The sequence below is a fragment of the Zosterops lateralis genome (genome assembly GCF_965231275.1).
Source record: "Zosterops lateralis genome assembly, chromosome: 17".
In the NCBI taxonomy this organism is placed as follows: Eukaryota; Metazoa; Chordata; class Aves; order Passeriformes; family Zosteropidae; genus Zosterops; species Zosterops lateralis.
Genome location: NC_139777.1, coordinates 10,470,863 through 10,487,923, shown reverse-complemented (window position 1 = coordinate 10,487,923; position 17,061 = coordinate 10,470,863). Strand labels below are relative to the sequence as shown.

The 17,061-nt window shown below is 64.8% G+C and overlaps 3 protein-coding genes across 4 annotated transcripts; 2 read left to right on the top strand and 1 right to left on the bottom strand.

Annotated features, from left to right (window-relative positions):
* Positions 1-2,373, top strand: RFC5 (replication factor C subunit 5). 2 transcript variants are annotated; one of them, XM_083874269.1, is made up of 11 exons: positions 1-51; positions 153-217; positions 318-454; positions 540-619; positions 840-913; positions 1,049-1,208; positions 1,301-1,382; positions 1,462-1,591; positions 1,773-1,850; positions 1,935-1,989; positions 2,109-2,373. In XM_083874269.1, exons 1-11 carry the CDS (start codon positions 20-22, stop codon positions 2,203-2,205), a joined length of 990 nt encoding a protein of 329 aa, XP_083730395.1. In that variant the 5' UTR covers positions 1-19; the 3' UTR covers positions 2,206-2,373. The 2 variants fall into 2 exon arrangements, with proteins under 2 accessions (XP_083730395.1, XP_083730394.1); XM_083874268.1 differs by having other exon boundaries at positions 1,773-1,989.
* A 403-nt stretch (positions 2,374-2,776) lies between these two features.
* WSB2 (WD repeat and SOCS box containing 2) lies at positions 2,777-6,852 on the bottom strand. The gene is made up of 9 exons (XM_083873649.1): positions 6,796-6,852; positions 6,531-6,702; positions 5,536-5,771; positions 5,230-5,361; positions 4,849-4,949; positions 4,488-4,660; positions 4,057-4,170; positions 3,616-3,723; positions 2,777-3,414 (listed from the first exon to the last, which is right to left on the bottom strand). Exons 1-9 carry the CDS (start codon positions 6,809-6,811, stop codon positions 3,252-3,254), a joined length of 1,215 nt encoding a protein of 404 aa, XP_083729775.1. The 5' UTR covers positions 6,812-6,852; the 3' UTR covers positions 2,777-3,251.
* A 1,417-nt stretch (positions 6,853-8,269) lies between these two features.
* Positions 8,270-17,027, top strand: RASAL1 (RAS protein activator like 1; the record flags this gene model as incomplete). Its single annotated transcript, XM_083874298.1, has 20 exons — positions 8,270-8,419; positions 9,647-9,703; positions 9,792-9,905; positions 9,998-10,059; positions 10,163-10,292; positions 11,058-11,139; positions 11,263-11,400; positions 11,610-11,698; positions 11,791-11,908; positions 11,991-12,144; positions 12,312-12,376; positions 12,457-12,569; positions 12,729-12,915; positions 13,016-13,153; positions 14,069-14,213; positions 14,337-14,512; positions 14,928-15,065; positions 15,507-15,859; positions 16,228-16,371; positions 16,814-17,027. Exons 1-20 carry the CDS (start codon positions 8,355-8,357, stop codon positions 17,025-17,027), a joined length of 2,682 nt encoding a protein of 893 aa, XP_083730424.1. The 5' UTR covers positions 8,270-8,354.
* Positions 17,028-17,061: the final 34 nt, after the last annotated feature.

Here is a 17,061-nt window from a genome sequence, read left to right as displayed (position 1 = left end):
TCTCGCGAGACTTCCCAACATGGCGCCGGCGGGCAGCGCGAACCTGCCGTGGTACGGCCGGGAGCGGGGGAGACAGGGATACCGGGATAACGGGATAACTCCGCGGGAGCTGCACCGGGGCTGACCCCTGCTCCTTTCCTTCCCCTGTGCAGGGTGGAGAAGTACCGTCCGCAGGCCCTGTCCGAGCTGGTGTCTCACCGGGACATCCTCAGCACCGGTATTTAATCCCACCCCCGCGGTGACCCCCCCGCCGGTCCCGGGTGTCCCCCAGCCCCGTTATCCCGCTGTTATCCCGCTGTTATCCCGTTATCCTGCAGTGCAGCGCTTCATCAGCGAGGACCGGCTCCCCCATCTGCTCCTCTATGGGCCGCCCGGCACCGGGAAGACATCCACCATCCTGGCCTGTGCCAGGCAGCTCTACCGGGACCGCGAGTTCGGCTCCATGGTGCTGGAGGTGAGCAGGAACAGGGTGGGATGGGATGGGACGGGACGGGATGGGATGGGATGCAGGGACAGGGATCCACACCATTCCCTTCCAGCTCAACGCCTCTGATGACCGGGGCATCGACATCGTCCGAGGGCCCATCCTGAGCTTCGCCAGCACCAGGACCATCTTTAAGTACGTGGTGGGTCTCTGCTTCCCGAAGTTCCCCATCTCTTTGGCATCCTCCTGGCCCTGGCACTTGGACTGGGAAGGGGATTTGGGAGGTCCCGGGGTGGGTGGGAACGTGCCCAGCAGGCAGAGAGGGTGAGGGTACAAGAAGGACTTCCCAGGAGTCAGGCTGGGAACAAACCTCCCAGCTCCCCCTTCTCCAGCACCAAACCCACCCTCTTCCCAGGAAAGGCTTCAAGCTTGTCATCCTGGATGAAGCCGATGCCATGACCCAGGATGCTCAGAACGCACTGAGGAGAGGTGAGGAGCACTGGGAATCCCACACCTGAGAATCCCACACTGTGTGCAGCCATCGGCCTCATCCAGCCCGGCACAGGGTGGGAATCAGGACAAGGCAACAGCCAAGGACCCTCCTCCCCTCTCTCCTTTTTGCAGTGATCGAGAAGTTCACAGAAAACACCCGGTTTTGCCTCATCTGCAACTACCTCTCCAAGATCATTCCCGCCCTGCAATCCCGCTGCACCCGCTTCCGCTTCGGCCCCCTGACCCCGGAGCTGATGGTGCCGCGGCTGCAGCACGTCATCCAGGAGGAGGGGTGAGGGGGGATCCCTCCATGCCCGTTCCCTGCCAGGGAGGAGCAGCAGGTTGGATGCCCACGGTTCCAGATCCCCGGGTGTTGTTTTCCAGGGTGGATGTGAGCGAGGACGGGATGAAGGCTCTGGTGACCCTCTCGAGCGGGGACATGCGCAGGGCCCTCAATATCTTGCAGGTGGGACTGCGGCCGTAAGCCCCTGGCCAGGGGAGCTGGAGGGGCCTCTTCATCCTTCCTGTTCCCTCCTCTTCCTCAGAGCACCTCCATGGCCTTTGGGAAGGTGACAGAGGAGAACGTTTACACCTGCACGGGGCATCCCCTCAAGTCTGACATCGCCAACATCCTCGACTGGATGCTGAACCAGGATTTTTCCACCGCCTACCGCAGTATCCTTTGCCCTGGGGGTTATTCCCAGCTGGGATAAATCCTGCTCTTTCCCAGGGATCTCTGTGGCCTCTGGGGTGAGTGCTGCTTGCTGGGGAGGCCCCTCAGGGTTGCTGCAGAGATGAGGAGCAGATCTGGCAGGGAAACACCTGGAAGCAAGGCCTTGACTCACTCTCATCCCAGAAATCATGGAGCTGAAGACGCTGAAGGGCTTGGCCCTGCAGGACATCCTCACTGAGATCCATCTCTTCGTGCACAGAGGTGGGGAAAGGGTCTGGCTCCAGATGATCCTGGAGAGGCCAAACTTCCCCCTGCCCCTCACTGAGTGTTTCCTTCTCTCCACAGTCGACTTCCCCCCCTCCATCCGCATCCAGCTGCTGACCAAGCTGGCAGACATCGAGTGAGTGTCACTCCCCCAGTCTGGGCACCCTGGGGTGGCACTGCTGGCACACAGCCCATGGCTTTGGGGGGCACCCACAGTGGCAGAAACCCCCAAAGCTGTCCTTGTTCCCTCTCCAGGTACCGCCTGGCTGCTGGCACCAGCGAGAAGATCCAGCTGAGCTCCCTCATCGCCGCCTTCCAGGTCACCAGGGACCTCGTGGTGGCTGAAGCCTGAGTCCTGCTGCTGGATTTGGGAAGGACCATCAGCCCCATGCCTGGAGCTGCTCCCTGCAGCTTCCCAGTTCCTTTCTGGAAGCTTTGAGTGCACTCAGGGTAAAAAGGCTGTTAAAAGGTAGCATTATTCCCAAGCTCCATGGGAAAATACAGGTGCCTCCAAAGCCCAGCAGGTCGCACTGGTCTTTGCTTTTCCCTCCTGAAGGGAGGTGGGGGGTTAGGGAAGCACCAGCTTTCTCTGTTCAGCTCTTCCCAAGGGAAAAACAACATCCTGGGGATGTTTGGGGGAGAATTCCCTCCACAAAGCCTGCCAGCACACAGGGAATGTGCTGTTGCTCCAGCCACCAGCTAAGCTACAGGATGGGGACAAACAAAACATGCTGCATGTTCAGCATGTCTGGGAATTTGGCTGATTGAGTGCCCTGCTCCAGCACAGAGAGAAAACAGAGCGATGGGAGCAGGGGGTGGAGTGAAGCCACCTCTTCCCACAGGTGGACACCTCTGCCACCCCTCCCTCGCAGCCAGGGCGGTGCCAGGCACTCCCAGGTCACCTGAGCAAGCCAGGAGGGAAATCATGAGGAATCAATTTTTATTTATTGAGACCTGCTCGGGCTTGTCCCATTCCTGTCCACGCCGGGAGAGCGGCAGAGCCCGCGCTCCACTGGGACAGAGGGACATTCCCAGGTGGGTGTTTTGGGGGGGTTTAGCCCCATATTTGTGCAGGTGACAACAGCTCTGCTCCTACAGCAGCTGTTCCACCATCCCACACCATTGCACTCAGAAGCAGAAGCACCTGACCCAACCCCAGCAGGGGACAGGGGGACCTGCGTCCCACCCATGTCCCCTGCAGGGCCACCACAGCTCTGCCTCTCACCCTCTGCCTGGGATTTTGCTGGGTTTTTGTATTATGACACCAAGAAAAGCCCTCCACAGTCCCAAAACCACGGGAGCAGCCACACTTCTGGCTCACGGCTCGGCATTCCTGCGGCGCCGCCGGCCCAGGCTGAGCCCAGGGCTCACCTCCGTGCCTCTGCTGTCCCTACTGCCTTAAAAAGTCCGGTAAGTGAGGAATTCCTTCAGCTTCCTGGGAATGGGCAGCGCCAGCACCTGGTAGGTGGTGAGGAAGGTGCGCAGGGCTTTGCGGCACAAGTGCTTGAGTGACGAGAGGACCCTCGGGGCCGTCCAGAACTGCACGTGGCCATCCCTGGTCCTGCAATGGGATCCAAACAACCCTGAGCACAGGGCAGAGGGACACGAGGAATTCCAACTGATCCCAAATATTCCCAAGCTTGCCAAGGAGCGTGTGCTCCCCAGCCCAGGAAAACTATCCCCAGGGAAGCCCAGAATTTGCTGAGCTGCAGGATCAGCTCAGCTGATCTCCCTATTTCTCCACCCTCTCCTGTTTACTCACCCTGTGGCAATGAATCCTCCATGTGGGAAGTACATGCAGCACAGACCATTGGTCATGGGGGCAAAGGCCACTGGAGACCGAAATTCCAAGGCCCAGATCCTCAGGAGCCTGTGGAGAAAGGGAGAGATACGATGCAGTGCCTGTTGCCAAAATAAAGCCTCTGGGGTCACCTGAAGACACACAAACAAGGATTTGCTTCCCTTGGAAGTGTCCCAGGGAGGACTGTTCCCTGCTGAGTGAGTGACATGCTGAGGGTGGCACAGCACCCAGCAGGGCCCTGACCTTGCCACCCCTTGTCACAGCCAAGCCATAGTGTTCCCACGGGCCTGACCTTTCCACTTATTCCAGGACCTGGCGCATTTATTCCCCACCTCCTGAGCTCCTGGTTCATTCTGGTCTCCTCTTGGGCCCCTCTCTGGGTCCCCACAAGGGTTCACTCACCTGTCATCTGCCACTGTGGCCAGGTAGAGCCCCTCGGGGGAGAAGCAGACGGAGCGCAGGGAGCTGGTGTGGATTTCACTGCTGGAATCCAGCGTGGAGTGCAACGGGACGTGGCTGTGGGTGGGGACAAAATCCCAGAGTCAGCTCTGAGCTGCCACCAGCCCCTTCCCCAGCTGAGGCTGGCAGAGCTGCCTAACTCAGCAAGCCAGGCCCCCATCCTGCCTCTGGAAGCAGAGGAGTGGTGATGGCTGTGCCCAGCGAGAAGAGAAAGCCACATCCAGCCCTAAAAACCTCTCTGGCATTGCTCTGTGCTGTCCCACAGCGTTACCATGGTCAGTGTACAGATGGTGGCTGTGCCCATCCAGCTGGGAAAGCCACATCCAGCCCTAAAAACCTCTGTGGCATATCTGTGTCCCCTCCCAGGCCTGTACCGCAGTGTCCTGAGCTGCTCCCCGGTGTAGGGGTCCCACATGATGACACAGGCGTCGTAGGAAGCGGTGACAAGGAGAGCAGAGTCTGGGGAGAAGTCACAGGACACCACGCTGCTCTGGTGGCCCTCCAGCCTCCGGATGAGTGTGTAGGATCTCATGCTCCACAGCAGCGCCTGCAGGGTTTGGGCAGGGGATCAGGCTGGGAGCATCCCAAGGTTTAAACCACGTGGGCTCTGATCCCAGTTTCCAGCTCCTGAGGAGCCAGGGCAGGATGGCCTGGCCCTTCTCCCAGGGGGTTTCTGGGGACACAGAGGGCTGGATTCAGCAGGCACAGGGATGGCTCCCATCCTGCAGGACTCACCGACTTCTCGCCGGCAGCGGAGCAGAGCATGCTGCAGTCTGGGGAGATGGAGCAGCAATAGACCCACTGCACATGGCCCGACAGCACCTGGACCTGCCGCCCTGGGGACAGCAGAAATGTGTCACCAGAGGGGAACAGGACTCCTTGGCTCTGCTCTCCTTCCTTTCCCCAGCGGGAATTTACACTGGCTGGGGATTCCCTGGGTAAATCCCAAGGCAATGCCCTCCTGCATCTCTGAGGTCAACTCTGCTCCCTGTCACAGGGCTGTCCCCTTCTGCCTCAAATACTGTTCCCAAAGGTCCTCTCCCACCATCTTCCCTCCCAAGATGGGTTTCTCTCCCTTCCCTGACCCAGCACAGGGATATCCCTGTGCATTCCTACCATCCCTGCTCAGGTCCCACACGCGCAAGGTCTTGTCCCGCGAGGCCGACACGAGGATGGGGCTTCCATTGGGAGCAAAGCTCAGGTCCCTGACAACATCCTGGTGTCCCAAGAGGCTGAAGAGGAGGTGCCCTGCAAGAGAAGAGCCATGCTCAGGGCCATCCATCCGTGGGGAATGAGGCGGAGCCCCTCATGCAGCCCTGCTTGGGACAGGGCAGGTATTGGGGAAGGAGGGAGATGGGATCTCCTTCCACAGGGGAACAAGGGGACAGCCAGCCTGAAGCCACGACAGGGAGGGCTGCTCACCTGTCTGCACCTCCCACACCTTGATCTGCCCGTCGTTGAGCCCGGTGGCCAGGACCAGGCAGGGAAGGCCCACGGCACAGGCAGGATCTGTGTCCCCATCCTCAGCTGCTGGCCAGGCACTGAAGGCCAGGCCCCACACGATCTGCCCACACTCCAGAGTCTTCTCCTTGGCTGCCCCACGGCTCCAGGTCTCCGCTTTGCCGCCCCGGCTCTTGCGTTCCGAGGCTTTGCAGCCGCTGGAGGGAGGCAGGGATGGGTGGAGTGCTCGGAGTGCTCACCCCGAGGCTCCCCACCCCAGCTCCATGCACCCATCTACCCACACTGAGCAACCCCTGGGATCAATCCAAGCTGTGGAATGAATGGATGGAGAGCAGCACTGGGAGGACTTTGGTGCTGGTGAGTGAGGGCTGGAAACCAGAAACACCCTGGGCTGATCCCCCAGTGTGGGCAGCAGGGGAAGGGGAATTCTGCCCCTCTGCCCAGCCCAGGTGAGACCCCACCTGCAGAGCTGCCCCAGCCCTGGGGTTCCCAACATCAGAAGGATGTGGAGCAGCTGGAGTGAGGCCAGAGGAGGAGATGCTGCCAGGGCTGGAGCCCCTCTGCTCTGGAGCCAGACTGGGAGAGCTGGAGAACAGAAGGCTCCAGGGAGAGCACGGAGCCCTTCCCAGGGCCTAAAGAGGCTCCAAGAAGCTGGAGAGGGACTGGGGATAACGAATGGAGGAAAGAGACATGGGGAATGGCTTCCCAATGCCATGGGCAGGGCTGGATGGGATATTGGGCAGGAATTGTTCCCTGGGAGGGTGGGGAGGCCCCGGCACAGGGTGCCCAGAGCAGCTGTGGCTGCCCCTGGATCCCTGGCAGTGTCCAAGGCCAGGCTGGACAGGGCTGGGAGCAGCCTGGGACAGGGGAAGGGGTCACTGTCCATGGCAGGCAGTGGGACTGGACGGACTTTAGGGTCCCTTCCCACCCAGCCCATTCCATGACTCTGCACTCACAGCTCGGCCTCCCCCAGGGGCCACGGGATCAGTTTGACCACGCAGTGTCCCTGGGACCAGGCGAACCAGGCCCCGTCGGGGGAGAAGGCGACGCTCCAGGTCTCGCAGCTGGATTTCCAGTCGTAGCGCTGGGGCCGGCCCGGCTTCAGCTCGGCCAGCAGCACCGGCTCCTCTGCGGCGGGACGGCCCCGTCAGCCCCAGAGCCCCAAACCCGCCACCCCTCACAGCCCCAGCCCCGGTGTGTCCCCGCCCGGGCCCCGCTCACCTCCGCTCGGCTTCATGGCGGCCCCACCGCCCGCTCGGCCCCGCCGGGCCCGCCCGGCCCAGGGCGGCGGCGGCGGCGGAAGCGGCGGCGCGGGGAGGGGACCCGGAGCCGCCTCCTCCGGCCCCGCCGCCACCGGCACCGCCCCGCCACCGGCACCGCCCCGCCACGGGAGCGCCGGGATGGGCCGGGAGGGACGGGGGAGGGACGGGGGATGGCGGGATGGGGCGGGGAGGGACGGGGAACAGCCCCCTGAGGGAGAAAGGGCGGGCACCGGGCCTGCCCCCCCCGCCGGGCCCGGGGTGACCCCTCAGGGCCCAGCGCCCGCACCGGGACACTCCCGGCGGTGACACCCCCCAGGGCCCACACCGGGACACTCCTGGCGGTGACACCCGGCCCCAGGGCCCACAGGGTGACACCCCCAGCAGTGACACCCCCCAGGACCCACAGGGTGACACCCCTCGGCAGTGACACCCCCCGGCACCCACAGAGTGACATCTCCCACCAGTGACACCCCCAGCACCCACAGAGGGACACCCCCAGGACTCAGCACCCACTGGATGACACCCCTCCCCCCCATCCAGCAGCCCCCAAAAGATCAGCCCCCCCATATTCAGCCCCCTCCTCAGGAGCCCCCAAGGATGTCATTGAGCCCCCCTTTAGCAGCACTCCGAGGACCCCCGTGCCCCACATGGTCCCCCCAAGAACCACACCCCAAGAACCAGCACCCCGCTCTGAGCCCCCCCAGCCCACCCTGGGCGATGCCCGCCCTGGCAGTGCCGGCCGTGAGTCACACACCTGGCCAGCCCGCCAGCACCACGAATTCCGCACCTTCCAGCCCCCCAAGCCCCCACTGCCCCTCCCCAGGGCAGAGATGTCCCCCCTCACCCCCCGTGCCCTCCATCCTCTCTGGCTCAGGGCCCTGGTGCACGGGGCCGGGCTGCAGGGAGCGGTGGGTTGGGGTGCTGCACCCACAGACACCCCGAGACCTGCTGGAGTCCCCCCAGTTGGGCTCAGCGTGTCCCCTCTGAGGGCTGGGGTCACCGGGATGTCCCTTGGGGGTCCCATGCACCTTCTCCCTCCCCTCATCCCTAACTCCAGCGTTCACCCATTCCCCCGCTACTCTGGCACTTTGGGGTCCAGACCGAGCCCCCCACCCCGGGGGCACCCACCCCTTGCGCCCCTCAGCTCTGACATGACAGAAGCCCCCCAGCACAGGTGCCCCCGCTCTGCCGTGCCCCCGTGCCTCAGTTTCCCCGCCTCTGGGCCGGGGGGCGGCTCTGCTCTCTGGCCGCCGGCCCGCGATGGGACCCCCGCGGTGGGCACGGTGCCGCCTCGCCCTCCCCCGTGTGCCCGCCTGGACTCTCGCCCGCGGCTCGGGCGCAGGTGGGAAGCGGCAACAAAAACAGCCGAGCAGAGGGAAGAGGAAGGAGCGCGGTGAGGAGCGGCGGCGGAGGACGAGGCCGGTGCTGGCAGCCCCGCGGCGCTCTGCGGGGGCTCAGGCGCCCCGGGCACCCATCGCGGCCCCCAAGTGCCCACCCCGAGGGCTGAAGTTGGCCGGGATGGCCAAAACCACCTCGCTGCGCTGCCGGGTGCTGGAGGGGAAGGACCTGCCCGCCAAGGACGTGTGAGTGCCTCGGGGGGTTCAGGGCCCCCCACTTTCCCCCGGACCCACCCCGGGAGATGTGGCGGGGAGGGGTGCTGGGCGCTCTGCCCGCCCTGGGTGTTCTCTCCGTACAGTTTTGGGGGTCTCTGCTTGCACCCCTTACCCCCAAAGTGGGGGTCTGGGGTGTGCAGGGGCTGCCAGGCCCCCCCATCCCCATCCCCCAGGAATGACGACCCTCCCAACCCCTTTAGCATCCATCGCCAGCAGGGCGGGCACAGAGGATCCCCCCAAGCCTGGGGGTGACCCTGGGGGGGCACAGCCCTGCAGCCCCACCCCTGCTGGCCATCCGCACCCTTGGGGGGTGGGGTGGTGAGCGGGGGGCTGCAGGGAGACCCCCGCCCGCTCCTGCCCCGGGGACACGGCTCAGCGGCGCTGGCAGTCCCGGGCACTCCGGATGTGCCAGCTTGGCACCGCCGGCCGCTCCCAGGGCCGGGCAGGCGGGAGCGGTGCCGTGTCCCTGCCTCAGTCTCTGCCCCCAGGGGTGTCACAGCACCGCGCTGGGTGTGCCACTGGGGGGTCTGCACAATGATGGGGTGCCCAGTGCCGCTCCCAGCGCCCCCAAACCCAGCTTGGGGCTGTCGTGGGGCTGCAGAGGGGGTCGGGGTGAGCCGCTCCCACTTCCCGTCCCGTGGCAGGGACAGAGACTGCGGTCACCTCCCTCATCCATGTCGGGGTCCCAATCCTTGTGGAAGCACCTCCTGGGGATTTGGGGCTCCAGTAGCACCCCAGGGCCGCACCCTTCGGTGCTGCTTCAGCTGCCATAAATCAGCAGGAAGGGCTTTGCAGGGACCGGGTGGATGATCCCTGGATCCGTCCCTCATCCCTGCATCCTGTGCTCCCGGTGAAAAGGGCCTGCCCGGTGTCACCCTGGCCCCGTGGGCTGTCACAGACTCGGGCTGGGCAGTGCTGCTGGACAGGCAGCGCACCCACGGGTGGGTGGCACAGGGACACGCGATGACGGCTCGGGGTCACCCACAGAAGGTCCCTCCGTTCAAAGAGGGCCAGGAAAAGGGAGTGTCCCCATCCCAGTGTCAGCTGCGGGGCCGGGCTGAGACCGGGCAACCCATCTCACCCCCGGAGCTGAAGGGCACCATCCACCTGGTGCTTCACTGTCGGGGTTTGAGGCCCCCGAGGGCGGGGGGGATTCCCGAGTCGGGGCTGACCCCGGGCACCCCCATCCCTGCCCAGGTCCGGCTCCAGCGATCCCTACTGCGTGGTCAAGGTGGACAACGAGGTGGTGGCCAGGTACGAGGACACCGTCCCACTCTGGGAGGGGACATGCCGGGGTGGGGGATCTTCCCTGGGGGGGCAACCACCTCTGCCATCCCGGCAGGACGGCCACGGTGTGGAAGAGCCTGAACCCTTTTTGGGGTGAGGAAATCACGCTGCTTCTGCCCCGTGGATTCCACAACCTCACCATCTACGTGCTGGACGAAGACACCATTGGGTAGGGGGACAACACGGGCAGGGTGGGCACTGGGGACCCCCCGAGGGGTGGCAGGTCCCCAGCAGTGTCCTGCTGTGTCTGCTCCCTCACAGGCAGGACGATGTCATTGGCAAGGTCTCGCTCAGCCACCAGCAGATCTCGGCCGAGCCGCGGGGTCAGTGGGGGGCACGGTGGGGTGGGGGACAGCAGGACCCATCCTGGCACCGTGGAGTGCCCACACTGTCCCCACGCTGTCCCCACACTGTCCCCCTCGGCAGGCATTGACCGCTGGCTCAGCCTGGCGCCTGTGAACCCCGACCAGGAGGTGCAGGGTGAGATCCACCTGGAGCTGCGAGTCCCCGAGCGGGGCCACCCACGGGTGCTGCGCTGCCACCTCATCGAGGCCAGGTCGGGGGGCTGGCAGCTCGGGGGGCTGCGACCACCACGGGGGCTTATTTTGGCAGGAGGGAGGAGAGATGGGGATGGGGACAGTGGTGGCACAGGGTTTGTCCTCCCCTTTCCACACTCAGAAGGATCCTCGCTGTATCATGTTGAGGACATCAGTGGTGCCAACTCACGTGTGACAATGCCATGGGGGCTCAGTGGGAGCTGTGCTGCCATCCCTGCTCGGGGACAGGGGCACTGGAGCGCCATGGAGTACCCAGGGATGGTCCCCAGCAGAGTGCTTGGCTCTCACACCATGTTTTTGACCTTTAGTTTCAAAATTTGGGGAAACTGAGGCAGGGCTCAGGCTGCCGGTCTGGGTTTGGGGCTGTAGCTGTGTGTACAAGTGTGTGCACGCGTGTAAGAGTGCACGAGGACACACACACGCACACGGTGACACGCACACAGACACACACAGCTGATAGATGGAGCAGCCGGCAGAGGCAGCATCCCGCTGCCATGGCAACCAAAGCGGCTACCAAGGCAACAGGATGGCCATGGGGACAGGCTGGCCATGGGGACAGCCAGGAGGGACGGCAGCACCCCCGCTAGGGACTGGAGGAGGAAGGGCTCCCCTGGAAACGGGGCAGGATCTCCCCAGCATCCCCCGGCACCTGCCGGATGCCCCAAATGCCCGGGCGAGCTGGGACAAAGGGGACACGGGGCGCTGCAGGGACCGTGGTGGTGGGGACAAACCCCCCGCCCCTGCTGACCCCCGTGTCCCCACAGGGACCTGGCCCCCCGGGACCACTCGGGCTCCTCGGACCCCTTTGGGCGGGTGTCGTGCTGCGGGCACACGTTGGAGACAGCGGTGAGTCAGTGCTGGGTGCTGGGTGTGGCACCCGGGCCCCCACGGACCCAGGAGGCTCAGGCACCCTCAGGCAGCCTCAGGAACCCTCAGGCAGCCCTCGGCCACAGTCCCTGTGCCCAGCAGGTGATTAAGAAAACCCGGTTCCCGCACTGGGATGAGGTGCTGGAGTTCGAGCTGCCAGAAGGGGAGCTGGGAGAGGTTGTGCTGAGCGTGGAGGTTTGGGACTGGGACATCGTGGGCAAGAACGACTTCCTGGGGCAGGTGAGGACCTCGGGGCACACGGGAATGGGGCAGGGTCCTGGGAGCACCTCTGCAACCCCAGTGTGGGGTCTGGATGACCACAGGTCAGGACCCACGGGGATGGCGACAGTGGCACACGCAGACCCTACCTGCTCTGGGCTGTCCCCCAAGGGAGGTGCAGGACAGGGGACTGGCACATGTCCCCCTCATCCAGACCCTCTGTCCCCTAGGTCGAGTTCTTCTTGGACACCCTCTGCCCAGGCCCCACCAGGGGCTGGTTCCAGCTCCTGCCCTTCCCCAGCACCACTGAGGACCACGGGTGAGTGCAGGCAGAGGGGACAGGTGGTGGTGACCAGAGCAGCACGAGGTGGAGGGCACAGGACCCATGTGAGCCCCCCGGTGTCATTGCAGGGGACAGCTGGGTGCCCTGAGGCTGGCAGTGAGGCTGCTGGAGGACACAGTCCTGCCCCACCACCACTACCAGCCCCTCATCCAGCTCCTCACTGAACCCATCCTCTGCCCGGCCCAGGTGGGTGCTGGGGCTGTGGGGAGCTTTGGGGTGACCACCCCAGTGCAGAGGCCTGGCTGTGCCCACCCTGCCCTCCCCACAGTCCCCTGAGGGCACAGCCCTGGCTGTCCTGGAGGAGGTGACCTCAGGGGAGAGCCGGCAGGACGTGGCCACCAAGTTGGTGAAGATCTTCTTGGACCAGGGGCTGGCTGTGCCCCTCCTGGACTACCTCACCACCCGCGAGCTGGCCAGGACCTGTAAGTGCCCAGGGCCACCTCAAGAAATGCCAGGCCAGGGGTCCTCCCATAGAGAAAGAGTGAGGCCACCAAGGGAGAGGCAGGAAAGGTGCCACATGTCCCTGGGGTTGGGCACACCAGGGATGTCACCCTGTGGCCGCCTTGTCACAGCCTCTGTGCTCTTCCAGCTGATCCCAACACCCTCTTCCGCTCCAACTCACTGGCCTCCAAATCCATGGAGCAGTTCATGAAGGTGAGGCTGGGAAGGGACACCTCCATGATGTCCCAGCAGGGCATGTGGTGACAAGGACAATGCCTTCCCGTCCCTTGCAGGTGGTGGGGCTGCCCTACCTGCACGAGGTCCTGAAGCCGGTGGTGAACCGCATCTTTGAGGAGAAGAAATATGTGGAGCTGGACCCCAGCAAGATGGAGCTGAGCCGGGGCAGGTGGGCACAGGTGGATGTCTGGAAGGGGCACAGGGCACCTGACATGTCCCTGTGTCCCCTGCAGAAAAGGGCCACCTATTGCTGCTGAGCCCATGGGTCACTTTTGGCCAGCTCGGTGCCCCTGTTCCTGGTGTCCCTGACCTGGCAGTGTCCCCACAGGAGGATCTCCTTCAAGGGGTCCCTGTTGGAGGTGCAGGAGAGCAGCCTGGAGCTGCTGAAGGGCTACCTAGGAGACATCATTGATGCCATCGTGGGCTCGGTGGACAAGTGTCCCCTCCCCATGAGGGTGGCCTTCAGGCAGCTCCGCAGGCGGGTGGAGGAGCGATTCCCCTTGACACAGCATGAGGTGGGGCTCACGGTGGGGCTGGGGGTCTGCACAACCCCAGGACCACCAGCCCAAGCTCTGAGCTGGCCCTATCCCCATCCCTGTCCCTGTCCCCTTCCAGGAGGTCCGGTATTTCTCCATCAGTGGGTTCCTGTTCCTTCGCTTCTTCGCTCCCGCTGTCCTCACCCCGAAGCTCTTTGGGCTCCGGGAGCAGCACGCAGAGCCCTGCACCAGCCGCACGCTCCTGCTGCTCGCCAAGGTGGGGGAGAGGACAGGGACACCAGAGAGGGGGGACCCTTGGGAAGGAATAGGGACACCAGAGAGGGTTGGGGACCCTTGGGAAGGGATGGGAACACCAGAGAAGGTTGGGGACCCTTGGGAAGGAATAGGGACACCAGAGAGGGATGGGGACCCTTGGGAAGGAATAGGGACACCAGGGAGGGATGGGGGCCCTTGGGAAGGAATAGAGACACCAGGAGGGATGGGGACCTTGGAGAGAGATGGGGACATTGGGGAGGGGATGAGGGACCTGGGGAGGGATGGGGATCCTTAGGGAAGGTGGGAGTCCTGGGGAGAGATATGGGTGTTTGGGGATGGATAGGGATCTTGAGGAGGGATGGGAACTCCAGGGAGGGATGGGGAACCTTGGGGATGAATGGGGACCCTTGGGGTGGATGAGGGACCTGCAGAGGGATGGGGACCACTGGGAGAGACAAGGATTGTGAGGAGGGATGGGAAGCCCAGAGAGGGTTTGGGACTTCAGAGAGAAACCTCAGGAAGGACAGAGACTTCCATGAGGGATGTGGACCCTGTGGAGAGATGGGAACCCACAAGGAATGGGGAGGCCAGAAAGGCAGGAGACCCTGGGGAAGGACAGAAACCCCAGGGAATGATGGGGACTTGGGGACCCCAAGGAGGGCAGAGCCATTCCTGCCCCTGTGCCACACACCATGGGCTGGCTCCTTCCTGTGCCACTTGAGGCCAGTCCTGCCTGTCCCCAGGCCGTGCCACCACGAGTGGCAGAGTTCAGGTCCCATCACCCCTTCAGCTGGTCCACTTTTCCTTTTCCCACCCCAACCCCTGAGCCCTCGGGGTCCAGGGGAGCAGCCAGGGGGGTGCAGGGGATCACACCAGAAGGGACACAGCAGTGTGACCCCTTCCCTGTGTGGCACAGGCCCTACAGACCATCGGGAACCTGGGGCTGCAGCTGGGGCAGGGCAAGGAGCCATGGATGGCCCCGCTGAACGCCGTCCTCCTGCCCAGTGTCACCCGTGTCCGGGCCTTCCTGGATGCCCTGGTCACCGTGGAGAGCCCCGAGGGTGAGCGGGGACAGCGGAGGGGACATTGCTGGTGCTGGGTCAGCGGCATCACCCTGGTGCTGCCAGGAGCACCCTCGGGCTGTGGTGGCACTTGGGGTGACACCACTCCCTCCCTCCCTGCAGTGGGTGAGGTGGCAGTGCCACAGGGACATTCCCAGCCCTCGGCCACCATCAAGGAGGGTCCCCTGCACACCTGCCCAGAGTGGGGGGTGGCACTGCTGCCCCGCTTCGCCTTCAAGAAGAGGCACTTCAGGCTCAGCACCCAGGCCCTGGCCTGTTCCAAGACCCCCGGGGGGCAGGTGGGTGCTGCCCCAGACCCCCACCCTAACCCAGGTGCCCGGGGGGGGGGGAAGGATGTGGGCAAATATTTTGGGGTGTTTGGGGGTATCCAGCTGTGCTGCTGCATCCCTGTGCCTGCACATCGCTGGTGCAGCAGGTGGGGGATACAGGTGTGGGAACAACTTTTGGGGTGTTTTGGGATATCCAAGTGAGCTGCTCCATCCCAGTGGAGTGAATGGGGGATATGGCCATGGGCACATATTTTGGGATGTTTGGGGGTATCCAGGTGCACCCTTCCATCCCAATGGAACAGGTGGGGGATATGGATGTGAGTTCCATTTGTTTTGGGGTGTTTGGGGTTCCCCAGGTATTCCATGGATATGGGTAATGGATATGGACATGGGCATGTATTTTGGGGTGTTTGGGGGTCCCCAGGAGCTCAGCTCCATCCCAGTGGAGCAGATCCGGGCAGTGGAGCAGGTGGACAAGGGCACCTTCCAGCACCCCCACGTCCTGCAGGTGGTGGCACAGGATGACACCGGGCAGCTCCACACCACCTACCTGCAGTGCAAGGTGGGTGACCCCACCCTGCCCCTGCACCCCAAAAATCCCAGGAACTCCCCACCACAGAGGGGCTCCCTCCCCAGCACCCAGCCACAGGTGCCCCCATGGAACAATGGGAATGGTCCCAAATGGTCCCAAATGGTCCCAGCTGTACCCAGACACTTGCTGTACTGGGAGCATTGGGAGCACTGAGGTCAAGGGTCTAACTGGGATTACTGGGGAAGTTGGGGTGTTCTGCCCTGGCTGTACTGGGGTCACTGGGGTACCAGCCCTGTTTGTACTGGGAACACTGGGATACCCTGGCTCCTGCAGCACCATCTCCCCTCACTTCCTTCTGGGCAGCTTTGCCACCAAACTGTCACCCCTGTCCCCCAGCCCTGCTGCCTGTCCCTTCCTCCCCCCTCCTCCTCCTCCTCCTCCCTCGCGCTGGCAGCGCCCAGCCCAGGGTACCCCTGGGGGTGTCCCTGTCCCTGCTGTCCCCGCAGAGCGCCCCGGAGCTGTGGCAGTGGCTGTGGGCGCTGCGCCGGGCCACCAGCGCCAACAGGGACATGCTGCCCGCCTGCCACCCCGGCACCTTCCGCGCCCGCCGCTGGACCTGCTGCCTGCAGCCCGCCCGTGCCGGTAGGAGCGGGGGAACCCTGGGGTCGGGGTGCCCGGGAGGGGGGTGTTGGTGTCGCCGTGTCCCCACTGGTGTCGTTGGCAGCGCCCGGGTGCAGCCGTACCCACGGCACGGTGGTGCTGGGAGAGTGCAGCGACCTCGGGGACACGGCGGTGGCAGCACAAAGCCTCTACGGGCACCTGCGGTGAGCCCGGGGGACAGGGGGGCCCGGGGGGCTGGGGGACGCTGGGGGGCAGGGTGGGAAGCCGCTGAGGGTCCCTGTCCCACTGGCTGGTGGGGATTTGGGATCCTGAGGGCAAATATGGGGGTCCTGAGGGTCCTTTAGGTGGTGGTGGGCAGGGTGGTGGCTGTGGAGGGTCCTTGTCCCCAAGGACAGTGGGAGCTGGGGTTCCCGGGGTCCTTTGGGTGCTGACAGGCATGGTGACAGTCTGCTGAGGGTCCCTGTCCTGCAGGGTGGTGGGAACCAGGGGTCCAGAGGGTGGCACAGGGATCCGGGGGACATTAAGGTGCTGGTGGACAGGGTGGGAGTGTCCTGAGGTCCCTGTCCCCCAGGACGGTGGGAGCTGGGGGTCCCGGGGTCCTTTGGGTGCTGGAGGGCAGTGGGAGTGTCCTGAGGGTCCGTGTCCTGCAGGGCAGCGCTGGCCGGGGGTCCCGCGGGCAGAGCCGGGGCCGGGTCACCCCGCCCGGGCCAGGCAGGTACGGGGAGCCCCGCGGGGCATGGGGGGACCCCCACGGGGCGGGGCGGGCACCACAGACCCCTGCGGGCACCACAGACCCCTGCGGGCACCACAGAGCGCCGCGCTGGCTCCCTCCACGAGGGGACAGCAGATACACACGGATGGGGGACACGGGGACACGGGGACACACGCAGCCCGGGGGGATGGCGGGGCACGGGGTGGGATGGGATGGGCCGGGGGGATCGGGTGGGGTAGAGGCGTGTTAGGGGTAGGGGACGGGTGTGGGGGCTGGGGGGACACCACGGGTGGGTGTCGGGGATGGATGCGGGGCTGTGGGGGGGAAATGCCCGCGGGTGGATGCCAGGGGGGCTGGCAGGGAGGTGGAGGGTACGGGTGGGTGCCACGGGTGGGTGCCGGGCACTGACCCCACCCTGGGGTGCAGGGGGGCCCGCTGGGGACAGGCTGCAGGACGTGCTGCGGGACCTGGACATCGCCCACGACGCCTTCGCCCGGCGCGAGGAGACCCCAGAGCCACCCCCGAGTCCCCTCCGTGCCCCCAGACCCCCGGCACGCCCCCGCCCCGCCCCCTCAGCCCCGCCCGGGAGGGGCAGCGACGCCAGTGGGGCCACAGAGGGGACGCGGGGACAGCAGCCCGGCACGGGGTGTATTCTGTAACACGGAGATGTACATGGCACCGGCTGTGCGCGGC

Coding starts and splice junctions, on each gene's coding strand:
- RFC5 (XM_083874268.1), top strand. CDS start 20: ATGGCGCCGGCGGGCAGCGCGAACCTGCCGTG. Junction 620..839: donor AGCACCAGGACCATCTTTAA/GTACGTGGTGGG, acceptor CCCTCTTCCCAG/GAAAGGCTTCAAGCTTGTCA. Junction 914..1,048: donor TCAGAACGCACTGAGGAGAG/GTGAGGAGCACT, acceptor TCCTTTTTGCAG/TGATCGAGAAGTTCACAGAA.
- WSB2 (XM_083873649.1), bottom strand. Junction 4,661..4,848: donor CCGCTGCCGGCGAGAAGTCG/GTGAGTCCTGCA, acceptor CAAACCCTGCAG/GCGCTGCTGTGGAGCATGAG. Junction 3,415..3,615: donor GGAGGATTCATTGCCACAGG/GTGAGTAAACAG, acceptor ATCCCATTGCAG/GACCAGGGATGGCCACGTGC.